Genomic DNA, 15,489 nt, shown 5'->3' with positions numbered 1-15,489 from the left:
ATGATATAAGAGAACGTGTAGAATTTGGTGATGTTGATCTGTCGGGGGATAAAGTGTTTATTTTATAAATGCTCTTCAAAGTTTGACAAATGATTTCCTAAGCACCTGGGAAGCCGAAAAGTGAGAACTAAAGGAAAAGATGCCCATTATGATCAGTGAGTAAAGCAGTGTTCAGAACAAATGCTCTGATGTGATGAGTTGTTGATCTGAAAAGCTAGTTCAATTTGAGATGCTTAAGACTTAAAGAGATACCTGAGGGAGAAATTGGGTATATGTGTTTCACAGAAAATTATACGGGGCTAGGAAATAGATATCTTGAACTCTGTCAGTATTGTGCATGCCTGAACACCATCAGCACAGCTCATCCTAGCAGGTAGGCAAGAGCACAGACAGTACTCAGCTAGAGAAGCATCACTTGCTGTGAAGAATGGGGCTCTCAGGCTGCACCAGTTTCAGCAGGTAGTTCTGGGAGAATTTTAAATTTCTTTGTTAAACACAGCAGTAGCCTTTAAAAAAAATTCCTTACAGAGCAAAAATGTCAGCATAGGTCCAATGTTATAACTTGTAAGTGATTCTGGGAAGAAAAAGCAATAAAAGACATCCTTTGTGACCAAGTAAAACAGGCACTTCTGATGTCCAGTTTTCCTTACTAAATCTGGGACCTTGAAGTCAAGATGTTTCTTGTTTTGTCTTCCTGGAGTAACCAGTTACCAGCAATAGCCCTGTGAAACCTTTTACACTCGGGTTTTGCCTTGTGCTGTACTTTACCCTAATGCTTTTACCGGCCGTACCTGCCTGTGAGGTCCAAGCCATACTTGCAGGGGGGGAGTTTGAGTTCGTGTGCGCTGCTGACATCGCTTTCCTTTGAGCACTGGCATAATGCAGCTCTGTGAAGCAAAGAGCTTCACCCTGCCTGCCTGTGGGAACAGCAGGGCTATTGCTGTGTGGCAACGCAGCTTATTCTCAGAAGGGCCTGAGGAAACACAGCAGGGGCTGAAAGTCATAAACTGTGATTTGCGGTGTTTCTGGCTCAGTGAAACAAACGTTGCTGGAAACTATCATTTTATCTTCAATGGCTGGTGCTATTCAAAATTAGCCAAAAAAAATGTGTGGAAGACTTAGAGAAGGAAACAGATCTTGCTTCTGTGAGACAAAATACAACTGAGATGTTTAATTTTTTAAATTATGTTTTTAAAAAGTATTTAAATGAGAAAACAAACTTTGCATGAGCATCCTATCAAGAATTTTTTTTTGTTGTTTTGGTCCCATTTTGGTAAACATTTTAAAATTTGAAAACAAAGTATAAACGCTATTAAAAGACTTCCCAGAAAGGAATAAAATCACTATTCTTTGTATTTATTTGGAGTTTTTTAATTTAAAAATAATGTTTCAAAATCGATGATGGGTTCTAGTCTGAATGAGCTGATGAATACCTCTCCTTTATTCAAAAGATGTAATTACTGCAAGTGTTGTTTTCCATTAAAATGTATGCACTTGTCAACAGTTCCATCATTATGCTTGGTGCTTGTTTTTTGCTTATTATATGCGTAATTGTTGGTGACTCTTTAATGACAATTACAATAATTGTTTCCCTACTGTTCCCAAAACTTCATCTATATCAGAGAAGTCTGACACAAAACAACATAAATATGAGGGCAGTTTTCAAAGCTAAGGTTCTGGGGTCTTAACAGCTGATTCTTTGTCTTGTTTTTACTTTCATATGATATTTCTGATTGCATAAAGCAAAGAATGACTGCAAAGAGATCTTGTCTTTCATGGGCCCATAAAGACAGCTTCAAGTTGTTTTCACTGGCATAATAGGGCTTTTTTCAGCAAATGGAATTGCATAACTTTATTCTGAAGCAGGCTGTTGTCTTAGCCCACAAAATAGTTCAGCAGAGCTTGGAATGCATGGTGCACTCGAAATGTCTCTGGGGGCATCTGCCAGTGACTGGAAAACAAATGTAATTTTCTCTTTGATGCATTATACAGCAAAAAATAGCAAAAATGAGAACTAAAATCAATGGCTCATACATTTCCAGTTTAGAAGTACACAGTACCAAATGCTTAAGCTACAGGTATGTGAAGCTTTCAGTGTACAGTTATGAAATAAGCTGTCCACCAAAACTGCTTTTCTCTAAGTCATGATAGAATATGTTTTATGTGCTTTAGCTCGACGTTTATAGCCTTTTCCCACTTCTGCTACTTCACAGTATGTAGTGCTGGATTTCTCATATAACTGAAAGGAAAACATACCAGGATGGATTTCCTTCTGGCAGACATAACTGTAGTTTCACGGAAGCTTGTGCGTCCTTTCAGATTTATGCCCATTCAGCACTCCCAGCCTGACTTCTAGCTCCATATAGCCTTTTTTTTTCCAAAGTTGCAATGACAAAGGGGCCATCTAAAGTTAAATAGATCATTTCTCTTTGAATCTGCCTGCATTATTAATGGCTGAATCTTCACATCTTTCCTTACTGATTTGTAAAAAGTAGATATGGGTTCCAGACAAAATGATGGTGAAGAAGAAGAACACTTAGAAAGAAAAAGAAAGAAAAGTTTTGCTGTCAGTTCACTGACAATATATTTGTTTTATATCTCTACACCTCACACCATCCTTTGTCTTCAAAAATACTCAGCAAACAATTTAGGCAAAGCAATTGGCATATTCCCTAATGAGACAAGATAAAGTGTCCTATAATGATGATGACAGCAAATTTAGTAAGTGAACTGCAGTTTAAGAACTTTGCAAATTGATCAAACCATGATTCCTTGGTTGCTTACTTAATTGCCTGTTACAGCTTCTCTCCTGACCTCCCTATCCCTACTGCTTTTGTCAGCACTTCGGCAACTGAGGGACTCTCTGTTAGCCCCTCAGGTTGTGAATAGTGGAAGAACTGGTTCTGGTTTGGGGATTTTACTTAATTTGCATTCAATGTATACTCTTGGCCAGCTATCAGAGTGGGAATTTAGAGATATTCTAGACTCCTACAGTGCTTTCTACATCAGGCTAAGGATGAAACTTTCTTAATTCTATCTATTATAGGATGGACGCTAATTAAAGCACTACCTCACCAGGTGTTGAGTACCTTAAGCAGCATCTTAACCCAGTGGTGTTCTGTCTGCTAAAGTTATCTGGTGAGGAGAGAAATTTACAATGAAAAAGCATATTTCTGTGTGTGGTACAAGTGATCAACTGATGAGACTTAATTCATAGAGAGATTTAATTCTCATTCTGGAGCCCCTAGAACAGTGATTCTGTTTTGTTGGCAGAAGTGAAGAAATGTCCAAAATCCGAGTAATGAACTATCTTGTAGCATTCTTCAGAGTAATAGTCAGACAACGCTACTTCAGGGCTCAGCATTTAAGTCTTTCTAAAATTTGTTTCATTAGAGAAACTATTTTTAGGAAGTGAGAGGAAAAGAGGGATGTGAGTCCATATGTGCACAGGAGTGGGAGTGAGGAACTATTCCAGCTGCTGCAGAGTAATTCCCGCCTTCTACAGTAGAGGCTGGGACTGTGTTTCAGAAGCAGAGGGGAAGTGCTGGCCCTTCACTCAATCTGCAAAGCTCCCTGAGTTCCAAACCAGGAACTTTGCAGTTGCGTTTACAACCTCAACACTGCAATCATAAGCTGTTAGGGAGAATAATTTTGTCAGTATAATCAGGTAAGTGTTTAAGCAGGTGAGGAAAAAAAAATCAGGTCTTCTGAAATGAGATTTTGTTGTTCAAGGTCTAGGATCATGCATGTTACTTTCTGATACTGGACTGCCTTTCTGCAGTTTTCTCTTTGCCCCATATGAAGTGACAGTTACCTCTTGCCCAGAAACATGCCTCAAATATAAGAATTGTACTGACCTATGAGATTTTTTTTTCTCATTCTGTTCTTGCTCTTGGTGACCTGCTGCTTGTTTTATTAACCACTTGGATTTTCATGGGCACTAATACTCCAAGAAAAGAATGTTGATAAGCAGAGAGAAAAAGTTGGTTGTATAAAATTAGTTCTAAAGCATAAAAACACCACCTGTGATGTAGACCGTACCTGAGCTTAAGGTTTTCTGCTGGGGGACAAGGGCTTGATTTCATTTGGCTGGCAAATGGGCTTTAATGCTTCCTGTTAACATTATCATGCAGGGAAGGTGTAAACTGCCAAAAAAATCTGTCATTTGTGCTGACAAGACTTAAATGCATGCCTAGGTGATAAATCATGTGTACATGCATGTACCTATGTCTTTGAAACACCGTTATATGGATGCATATATGTACCACTCTATAACTAGATGTGGTACATTTCAGAGTTTATATTCATTTACTTAAGTATTTACATACTTTAATCCAGAACAAAGCAAATACCTGTATCTTTAAAGCCAACATATATTAATTTCAAGGAATTCCTTAAATACATGTGTGATTTTGAGCATGGATTCAGGTCCAAATGCAATAAGCTTTCACATGCTAATCAACTGCATATAACCAGTATATGCTATGACAATAATTAAAACAGTACTTACGCATAAAACATGTCTGTCTGCTTTCTCCTTGTTTGTGATGCAATGACTCTCTCTTTCCTTTAAAGCTATCTATGAACATTCTTGCGAGGCTTACCGACACCAAGGGAAGACATCAGGTTTCTTCTACATCGATTCTGATGGAAGTGGACCACTTGGACCACTCCGTGTTTTTTGCAATATCACAGGTAATGACCTAACCTTGTCTTGGCTGCTTTATATTGGCTCTAATGTGATTGTGAGGTGGTCTTAATAGTACAATGATAGACATGTTGACAATACAGATCTCTAGTGGGGAAGAAGCACAGAGCTTGTAGGAACTGAGGTTTGACTCTGAGATGTTTCCTTAAATAGGATCCATGCGAAAGTGATTTTTAAACTAAGTTTGAAGAACTCTCCTTGTACTGTTGTTAAGTTGCAACGGCATCTGCACTGTACAAAGGGCACTTCATAACATCATAACTTTTGATGAGAAGTTTATGGGTTTTACTAAAGAAGTAGAAACTTAGAATCCAAACCATTCTTTTGTAACTGAATAGTTTCTCTGCTTTACTAGAACACTAGATCTGGGAATTATTGTTAAACTCCTTGCACTGAGCTAGCTGTAAAACCTTCTAGTCTGACTTAAGCAGCAATACCTCCCCTCATACAAGTGTGCTGCCTTTGACATTCTGAAGTGTGGAAACTGTGATTGTCTCTGGTATCTGTGTGGAGGAGAATGCCTGATAATCTTAGGAGGAGGGACACCAAAGAGACAGGTAGTGGAGCAAGAGCCTAGCAAGGTTATTGAGTCTTTTTAACCTTATAGTTCTACAGCTTTAAATAAAAGTCATTTCAATGAATATACCTATCTGAAAAATTCTCCCCCTAAGTGGGTTCTATTTTGTGTAAGAGACTGTCATGACAAGGGTATGAGAAAAGATTACACAGCCCTTGTTGTGGATGGGGATAGATGGCAGGGCTCCTTTTTTGCTTTTTATTTTTGAAATGGAGATGAAATTTCGCAGACCATCTCCTGCTTGGCATTTTTTTCTTCCTGTGGCCAGATGCAGATGAAAGAATGTTTTATTACTCTTTCTAAATTGCTGATTCTGGTTGAGCTGCTTCACCACATATCACCTCCACACTCAATGGTGAAAACTGAGGACTCAGGATATTCATATTTTATCCTTAATCTCCTTGTGCTTAAAGTGTCTCAAATTAAATTTTCACTTTTATTTAATTGGGCAATCATTATGTTAATTAAATGCACAACAGTTAATTATTAAGTATGTTTTTTATTCAAGTGTAATAAATATTTAATAAGATGTGTCTCCTTCACTGTTGAATCTCGTAAGAATTGAAACGGCGTTTCACCCTTCTGTCTGAATATCCTTCCTTGATCTCCAATATAGGAAATGTGCTCATTTTTATTATTTATCATATAAATATGTGTGATCAAAACATTGTCAGTGCTTTTTATCTCTGCTGAAGAAGTAGGATTTTTGACAAACACCTTACATTTGCTTTCCTCAAATAAATTTTATCTGGCAGAAATCCAGAAGGCATATACCTGATTTTCTCTCTATCTGTAATGAACTTGCTGACACTCTTATTTTGGTTATGAGAGAGTGGAGATGGGGAAAACTGGCAGAACCTCCTAGCCCAGAAAATACACTTCTCTGTTGCCTAAATATGGTTTGAGTGCCTTAATCACAAGAGCTTCTTTTCTCTCTGGGAACTTACCTCATTTTTATGCTCATAAAAATTGTTTACAATAATCAATTAATACAAAATATACAAAGAATAACTTTATGTACACAGGAATGGATTCTTAATTTGTTACCCTTTTCAGGTGATGCTTCTGCATAGTTTTCTGAAATTACCCTATATTCAGGGAAAAGCAAAATATGAAGTTGTGGTTTTATATTATGTATGTACAAGGAACAAAGAAAATAATATTGTCCAGTGATATAAATCTCTACAAATCCTTCTGTGAATGGAAAAACATAGATGGTTGGGAACATCAATGCTTCCATGTATGGGGAGACTAAATAAATTAAAAAGATGGTTGGAGGAACTGCCACAGGAAAGCATGGAGATCACATGTGGTATACAGAAAGCACATAGGAATTGATTATTTTTCATCATATAGGAGCTAAGGGACACTCAAATGATTAGACAGCAGGATTTGGGAGGTTTTTTTAGCTTGCTCTTTCCTGATGCAATGAATTCAACTTGAAACAGTACCACAGGACAGCAAGGAGGCAGATGTAATAAATAAAGGAAGTAAAAACAGTCTGGAAAAGCCCCAATCTTGTCTGATAGATTCAGAAGGTGCAATTAAATATGGAAGTTTAGTTGAGCTCCTTGTTCAGGCAGCTGTGAGGCAAAGACCACTGGGAAATGGCAATGACTTTCAGGAAAACCTTTTGACTTCCCTCGCTACCCTGGCTATCAATTCACCCTCAAAGACAGAGTTGGGCTCCTGTACTAAATGATGCTTCTACTTTACTTGGGCTGACAGTTCTTTTTGTATACAGTTCAAGAAGCAGTAACCTCTTTATGCCCAAAACGTGTTCAGGCTGAAGAATTTGGAGCTAGAATGGAAAATTCAGGGCAATGACTCATTTGGTGGTTTTAAAGTAGAGGTGCAGAGAGCTAATGACTTCTGGGAATTACAGTGCCTTGAATCCGTGAGGGATGAATTCAAAGAAGAAATCAGATCATCAGAAATGAGCGGCATCATTGCATTTAGAGAAAAGTGTTTTCTTTAATGTTCACTTACATCTGTTTAAAGTTCTTTTTAATTTTTTTCTGTTTAATTGAACAGATAGGGAACTTTTTTGTAGCCAGTTATTAACAGGGGAGCATAAACACCGGCTTTCTTGCATATTGGTGCCTGGTCATAGATATCCAGTGTCTGATATAGATATGGAAAGTAACAAGAATACAAGTTAATTTATTGTGTTTCCAGCGATTTCTTTGCAGCCTGTCAACTTTAGCAGCCAGTCCTGAATAAAAATTCTGAAGAAAGCAGAAAACTGCGATTGTGTGTGTTGAGAGGGAATTGGACAGTCATACAAAGAGAAAGAGAGATATAAGGGAAAGGGAATTTTGCAGGGAGAAAAAAATCAGAAAAAAAGTATTAAAAAATATAAAGTCAATTTTCAGTATGGTAAGAAATTTAACAGTAGTGTCACAAAATATCTGCTGATACTAGAGTGGGTAAATGTACTTATCCATTGTCTGAAGAAGTGGCTGGAAAAGCAAGGTGACAAAAATTGTAGATGACATGCTATTATTTAAGTTGGTCAAGAAGAGGAAAGTGCATGAAGCACTTTAAAAGGATCTTATCTTGAAGGCTGTTTATTTCTACTAAAATAAAATATGTTGTTGAAATAGGAGCTTGTCAGGAACAGTAAAGTGCCTAATTAAAGGCATGGAAAGATATCTGTATAAAGAGAGCTCAAAAGTAAATAATCCAAGGCTATTTAGATTGGGAAGACTCAAAGTGAATGGGCCTCTTTGACAGAAGCCACTCTAATTTGCATTTTCTTACAATAGGAGTAAAGAGACAGTTCAATGACAGTGAAAGACAACAAACTCAAAACTAGATCTAAAAAAAAAAAGACAGCACCTTATTAACATAATGTTTTCTTCACCTTAAATGCCCATTGAACACAAGGCAAAGTCACTTTCACAGTGAAATTCATCAATTGTAAGAAACACTGAGGAATCCACACCAAATGTAGGATGTAGGTGTGTGCAGGAAGTGACCCAGATGTACGTGCCTGAATCATGATCCTGTGTAGTTGGATGCTATGAGAGACACTATGAGGATGTGAACGGGCCTGTGCAGGGATTATTAATTTCGGATGATTGTGTTGAGTGCTGTGGGAACATATCTAACGTGTTTCCAGGCCATCTAGATGGGAATATAAACTAGCTATGTTTGCTTTACCTGGATTTTCCCATCATCCATGGTGTTCTATGCCCACATGCTTTCGGAATTAAGTACAGAGAAAATGCATCATGTCATGCTTTGATGTAATGAACAGTCACCAGGGCTGGGAAAGAAATTTTCCCAGTAGGCTGGTTGTTTGACAATTAGCCCAGTTGAATTAATCTTCACTTAATTGAAGATTGATAACAATCAATAGAGAAGATGACTAACAGACCCTATGTACATCTGATCTGGCAGTCTTTATATCATTGTGAGGCTTGTTCTTTTTCTCTTGTTGCTTAGAAATGTATTGATCTGTCTGGAGTACTACTTAACTTTTAATAACCATATTCTCCAGTACAAAGCCTATAGACATGCAATCTACATCCATGTACTGTTTTGCTGTACTGTGTGAAAAGTGTTTGTAATGACCTTTTCTCCTCTCCTCCAGAGTAAATTTTACCCTTGATATCTGAAAGAAAATTACACTTGAGTCATCCTGTCACCATACTTCTCTACTGATGCTGTTTTGCTGTATGCAGACCCTGGGCTATCAAATCAATAACACTTAGAAATTGCCATGACTGAATCAATGGTTAATTTTATCTTAGCCAGATATTTTTCCAGTCTTCAAATAGCTTGCATTTTTTTTCTTCCCTTTTTTCACTCCAGGGCTGCAGTTTAGGGAAAGGTGAAGCCTTATCCCAGGTCTTGCTGTTAGTCCAAGACCTGTTTTTGAAACTGCCATAATGAAAGAATCATTAATTAACAGAAATATATCTCTTTTTGTGGCAGATCATCTCTGGTTTGCAGTCTCCTCTCAAAATGCAGATATTGCCTACATCTCTGATGCAGAAAAAATAAAGTTTTATTTTCTTTATCTCAAAAAACTGTATAGAAACTGTGTTTAAATCTCAAAGTAAGGGATTCTAAGAAAATGTGAAAGAGATGCTGAATGTTATACTTGCAATTTTTTATAAATTGCCTCCTTTTTAAATTTTTTTTCTCATTCTGCTAACAATGATTAATATTTTTGTTCTTCCATATGTATTCCATGGCATGCAAAGAGGGTTGAATTTAGAAGAATGCAAGTTGTGTTTGTAGTTGAAATGCCTAAATATTTTAAGTGTTTGAATAGTCCCACTTATAGTATGATATTTGGTCAACTATCTGAGGAAATTTCTATAGCAGTTTGCTCACTTCACTGTGAACAAGGAGCAGACTGGAGTAACAGAGATGGATTGCTACAAAGCAGAGCTAACTGGACCTCAGTCCTTTTATTAGAAATGCCCATTGATGCTCTCAAAACAATAATGACATTAGTGGTATTACTGTCCATTGCATCTATCTTTCCCTTTGTTTCTACACAAGGATCTCAGTTCATGTGCTTATATAATTTCTTATTCTATTTTCCATAAGAATTCATATCCTTTTACTTTGTATTGCAGTTACACCGAGTGACTCACCCCTTTTTATGTTTCCCATGGACTTGGCAGAATCTCACATGGAAAGAAGTGCTGTTACCAGTCAGGCTGAGGCAAGAACAGAGAGGGGGAGTTGGTCATACCCTTAATTCTAGTTTTCATACCTGCAGCTACACAATTTTGGGACAAGAATTTAAATGGTAAAACTCCCTGAGATTCTCAGAATGAGTTAGATAAGATTTATAGCTTTGAATTTCTTAAGGAAATATTTAGATTGACTGTTTGTTGTTTGTCTTTTTTTGTCTTTTTTCTTTTTTTAAAGGACTCTATCTTTCAGCTTACTGTCTATAATTGTGATTGACTTCATCACTAGAGAAAAAGACGAATGGAAATTCCTTACAAATTATTTACTACTCTTTAGATTAAAGGCAGTCCTTAAAGATTTACAAACACTACAGGTCTTCTATCACACTGCAGTTTTGACAATTAATATGTTTCTATTTTGAATTTTCATTAAATATTCCAGAACTTACAAAACGAAAAATCTTTAGTGGGCATATTACATCAAAGGCATTGTGCTGTCAACAGCTTCCTTGCTGTTTTCAGTGAATTTGTTGTATTTCTGATGAGCATCACAGCAGAAGTCCTGAAGGCTGCCTTCACTGTTGCATTTGCAGGAGGCCCCCAAGGAAGTTTTAGTACTGAAAAATGTAACAGTAGATATTTTCCTTTAGCCTCTACCTTTTAACAAAAGGTCACTGCAGCTTAATCAGTCTCCTGCCACGTTTGCAGTGCTCAGAAGTTAGAAGCAACCTGTGGCTCTCTCAAAGTCACTCTGGCTGTCTTGGTTGCAAGGAGTGAATCCATTTGCCCCAAACACAGGTGTCTCGTGCCATGTTGGACATCTGCAGATATCATGCCCACCCTCTTGGTATGGCATCTGAAGAACAGCAGGTTTCCTATGGGCTCTCCTTGTCTGCCAGGCTTATGCAGATATCTGAGCCATCACAAGGCATGTGAAACAGCAGAACAGTGATTTGAGTCTCTCAGCACTCACTTAGATGAAGGAGACTGAGGCAGAGAGGACTGCACTCTTGTCAGAAGTGCAGCAAGTGGAGAAGTGTCCATTTTGTGCTGGGAAGTAGATCAGTGTCTGCTGCTTCAGTTTTTGGAGAGGAATATTTCTCACTGCTTATTGTAGATATCCTGTATTAGAAGAAATATGGAAGAAGTAGGCTGTCAGGATAAGAGTTTGCTGTCTCTGGGCTTCAGCACAACATGGTGCAAAGTGCCGTGGAAGAGATGTCTCATTCTCATCCATCAGAGCTGCCTGGCATGGCCATTCTGCTGACAGAGTTGGCTTGAACATGGGCTCAGAGTGAGCAAACTTCATGTCTGGGGTGTAGGAGAGTTGAAAACCCAGGGCTGGGACAGCAGGTCTGTGGACCTGAGGGTCTGGTGCCTTCCTGGAGCCAGTTACTGGCTTCCAGGAAGGATTTACAGACAGTGAAGGATTCCAGGCATGGGCAACCCTGAGGAAAGCACACTGGCAGGTGCAGTCTGCCAGCACTCTCAAAGAGTGGGCCACATGCAAGACTGGGGTGACTGGAACCATCCCCGCATACCCCCATCCTGAATTTTTTCAGTGGAGATGCATTGCACTGCCTCTGCACTGGATGGCAGTGGCTAAATCAGAATTTAGGAGGAGGCTGATGAGCACAAAACAAGCAGCAGAAGCATGTATTGCTGGGTCAACCAGCAGGAAAAAAAAATAGGTAAAAAATAGTAATGGATGGCCTTCATAGAAGACTTGGAAAACATTTCCTTGGAATCAGTGAATTAAAGCTGCTTGTGACAAGAAACAGGTCTTTTTATATTCTTTGAAGGAGGTGTGTATTACAGCAGGGTTTAAACTGCTGCTGCAGCTTAGAACAGTACAGTGTTTAAGGAGGAGAATCTGCCTTTTTGGTGGTAATTCTTGTAGTTATAGGTACAGCGTTCAGGATAAAATTTGGCATTCAATGTAGAGCACAATGGAAAAAAATGCATTGTATGAGCTCTGAGAGTTATTTTTCTCTCTCTCATGTAGCATTTACCATATGTTTGGCTTGTTGGCAATTTAATCAGTCTGAATAATCTTGTTTTGTGACAAACCTCCTAAATCACAAAGGAATGATGCAGTTTGTATGGGTGGAATGTGCTCTACAGGGATATTTCAAGTTGAAGAATAAAAATGAGAATTAGGCAATACAGAATTCATTGAAAGCCAGTTTTCCAGCTGCTCTAATTTCCCATAATTTAATTTGTGTGCAGTCAAAAGCAACTTGGAGGTTTCCAGCAAGATGATACAACTATGGGTGAGGCTAGACAGAGAGTCTAAAATGTGCTTAATGCATTGCAGTTCCATGCTGTAAAAGCATCTCCTAGGGCCAAATACAGACAGCATAATATCCTAGTGAATTGGACCATTAAAGAAAACAGTGAAGGTGCAAAGCTGTAGCATTGCCTTGAAATTAAAGCATTGTCTCCTTTGAATTATGGAAACAGTTTAACAAACATTTAGGAAATCCGCTTTTTAAGGTTACAATAAACTCTTCCAGGTTATGCAGTAAAGGATGTGGCTGCACTCTCCTATTTGGTTTTGAATGACTTTCAGCTTGTGTGTAGTTTGAAATTGTACCAAGCTGAGAAAGCAACAAAATAATAAAGTGGAATAATGGAAGATAAAAATAAACAGTAATCTATGCCTGGAGCGCAGCTTTTTAATTCTCAGTGCAGATTCACAAGTGCAAGAAGAGCTTGTTAAGTTGAGTAAACACGAAAAAAACGTAGTATGGACAGATGTAAAAATACAATGATAACTTCTGCACTGAAATAAACAAAACAAGAACTTTATCTGTCTAGTTTAACAGTTTTCAGCTTGGTTTGCATCTGTGATTACAGTGTCACTGCCTAAAATATAATGTAAACAAAACAGAGCAGAAATTAAAAACAAAACAAACAAAAAAATCCTTGAATTATGAAATAGGAACAGTATTTGAAGCCTCACTTTCAAAAGCTGTAAGTGTTATTGGTGCAGAGGTGTGCCTCTGTAAAGACATGCAAAACATGAAGCAAAGTTGCAGACAGCTGTTGCACTGCTTTCTAGTTATAGTGATCTGTGTGCATGTCCAGATTGCAGCTCCATGTCATACATAGGTCCTTAACCATGCCTGAAGCGCAAGCTCACAGACTGTTCTCAGTAGGCTTCAGAGTACACAGGGATTGAGCAGTAAGTGTGTAATTCCTTGAACTTATTCTGAGAGCAACCCTACCAGAACTTGTGCAAGTGAATTTGAGAAAACAGAATGATCATTTTTCTAAATTATGCCAGGTTTGAGTTGGAGAAAATGGTATTTGAATAAACCCTAAGACTTGATCTGAAAGGTGATGGTCTTCAGAAGAAATTGTGGGATTACTTTTGAGTGTTTTTTTTGATCTATGGAAGCAGGTGTGATGGTCTCGTTGCTGTCTTGGCATGGTTCAAGGGTTTCCTGCCCTCCAGCTCTTAGTTACTTCTCCCTCAGTCAGTGGAGGTGCAGGAGGGAGCAGTGTTGGCTCTCCCACTCTATCCAAAGCAAACTAAATTTAAAGTCATTTTCAGGCTCATTTGCTGCATGTAAACAGAAGGGCATCCTTTAGAAAGAAGGAACTTTCTCTAACTTTTTTATTGTGATGTGAATGTAATCATTTATTCTTCCAGCAGGTTGTGTGTGACTTCGTGTGCCTTACCTAACCCCTCTACACCTCATGTTCCTCTTTCTAAAAGAGAAGTACTTATTCTTTCCCTAGGAAATGGGAAGAAGCATAACTGAGATGGCTGAAAACCTCCCTCTTTCTCCTCTTACCCTGTTGCCACCAGCTCTTTTGTTGTGCATCTGTGTTGTGTTGAGCCGCCCGCCCATTTGATCTGAGGTTTGCTTGCTGGTGGCTGTTACTTTCCTTTCACTAGATCAGTGAGACAAACATAGATCTTTTTTGAGAAGCTGAACTGATGGTTACTTTTACTTCAAAGATGAAGCAAAGAGGGAAACTTTGAAGTGACTAGCAAAGCACAGATCTAATCTGTGGAAGTTTTAAGTGTAACAAATCAGGCATGTGTAGATTAGGAAATCTCTGAAATGTAACTCCAGGATTCTTTTCATCTGCTATAACTTTTTTTAACTCCATTCTGAAGTACTTGCTAAATCACAATTAATTTGAGCACAGAAAGAAACTTAATTTGTTTTTTCCTTTTCCCTGTATAAACTGGAGGATGGAAAACAGGTTAGCTTATTTCTAAAAGATCTAAATGCACTTCTTGAATGTCAAGGTTTAGATCTCAGAGGGACAGCTGAGTGCAGCTGTAATGATAACAAGACTGTGAAAATTAATGAAAAATCATAGAGGAAAATATGAGTAAGACCTGTCACATTGCCTGTTCAACACACTTGTTAATGAGTGCTTGCTGCTAATATATGTGCTGATGTCTTATCCAACCTCATTTCAAACATGTCAATTAATTAAATTTCCAACGCTTTTTGAGAAGACAGTTTTATGCTATGCTATTTTAGTAAGTTTTTCCTAGTAACCCTTTTTTGCTTCTAAATTACTAGAGGTTGATGCTTTTGACTTTTCACGTACCCACACGGCACCTTATCGCTGCACAGCCTGGAAAGTACATTAGTGTTAACCACTGAAACTCTAGCCTTAGGCTGCTGTTCTTCCTGAGCAGCACTGTAGCCACTATTGTAAGCATTGATTTGCATTGCATTTTCTTAAAATTATGTTAAGAACTCTCAGCAGGGAAGTGCTTCTGACTGTCCACCTGGAACTTAGCAAACAGTTTATTCCATCATCTCCTGGTTTTATGTCTCACATTATCAACAACTTAGTGTTTGTCTTTTTGGTAGATATTTCAGTTAAGGCAGAGGTTGAACTTCTACCAGCTTCAGTGAGAGGGAAGTTAACTCATCCTCAACTGCTTCTGAAAAATCTACTCTGTTCTTGTCAATATTGCCTCGAGAGAACAAAAGAATAGAGAGAGACTGGCTGATAAGAATCACTACTTTAAGATGTACAAGATGTCTGTTACTAAGTCATTGAATTATATTGTGTTGAAAGCAATATATGTGCAGGATTGTAGAGGGTAAAGTGTTGGCTGTGATTACAACCACTGGGACAGGCATTACAAGCAATAAATTGTAGTATTTCTTATGACTTTAATCTAACTTTTGTGTATCACACAATGCAACAATGTTTCTTTGAGCTCAAACTCAAAGGATCCACAAGCAGCGTCCTGAAGTCAATAAGAACCACAGAATTGCAGACCTATGAGCAAACTTTCTGTCTACCATGACAGAAATTATGAGAAGGTTGTGAGTGAATGTGTGGTTTACTCTGTGTAAACTGTTCTTACAGTTAATGCCAGTTAATTTCTCTCTAACTTGCAGCCATGTCTTGGAACAAACCTCTTTAAATAGTCTCCAGATGGTTGTTGTTACTTGCCTGTCATCTGAATGCCTCCATAATGACAATTCATTAAATCATCTCAGTGTCTTTGCACAGATAGTCCATTTAGGATTTTTATACACCTATTAGCATTCTGTTGAACT

The 15,489-nt window shown here is 38.1% G+C and overlaps 1 protein-coding gene across 1 annotated transcript in view; it reads left to right on the top strand.

The window, feature by feature from the left end:
* CNTNAP5 (contactin associated protein family member 5) overlaps positions 1-15,489 on the top strand; it is a 289,197-nt gene that overhangs the window by 184,800 nt on the left and 88,908 nt on the right. The window contains exon 12 of the mRNA XM_064661315.1: positions 4,576-4,695. Coding sequence (XP_064517385.1) covers positions 4,576-4,695 — 120 coding nt within the window. The remainder of the gene's footprint in view (positions 1-4,575; positions 4,696-15,489) is intronic.

Source organism: Pseudopipra pipra, chromosome 7 (genome assembly GCF_036250125.1).
Source record: "Pseudopipra pipra isolate bDixPip1 chromosome 7, bDixPip1.hap1, whole genome shotgun sequence".
NCBI classification, from domain to species: Eukaryota; Metazoa; Chordata; class Aves; order Passeriformes; family Pipridae; genus Pseudopipra; species Pseudopipra pipra.
This window is presented reverse-complemented; position numbering and strand designations above follow the sequence as displayed.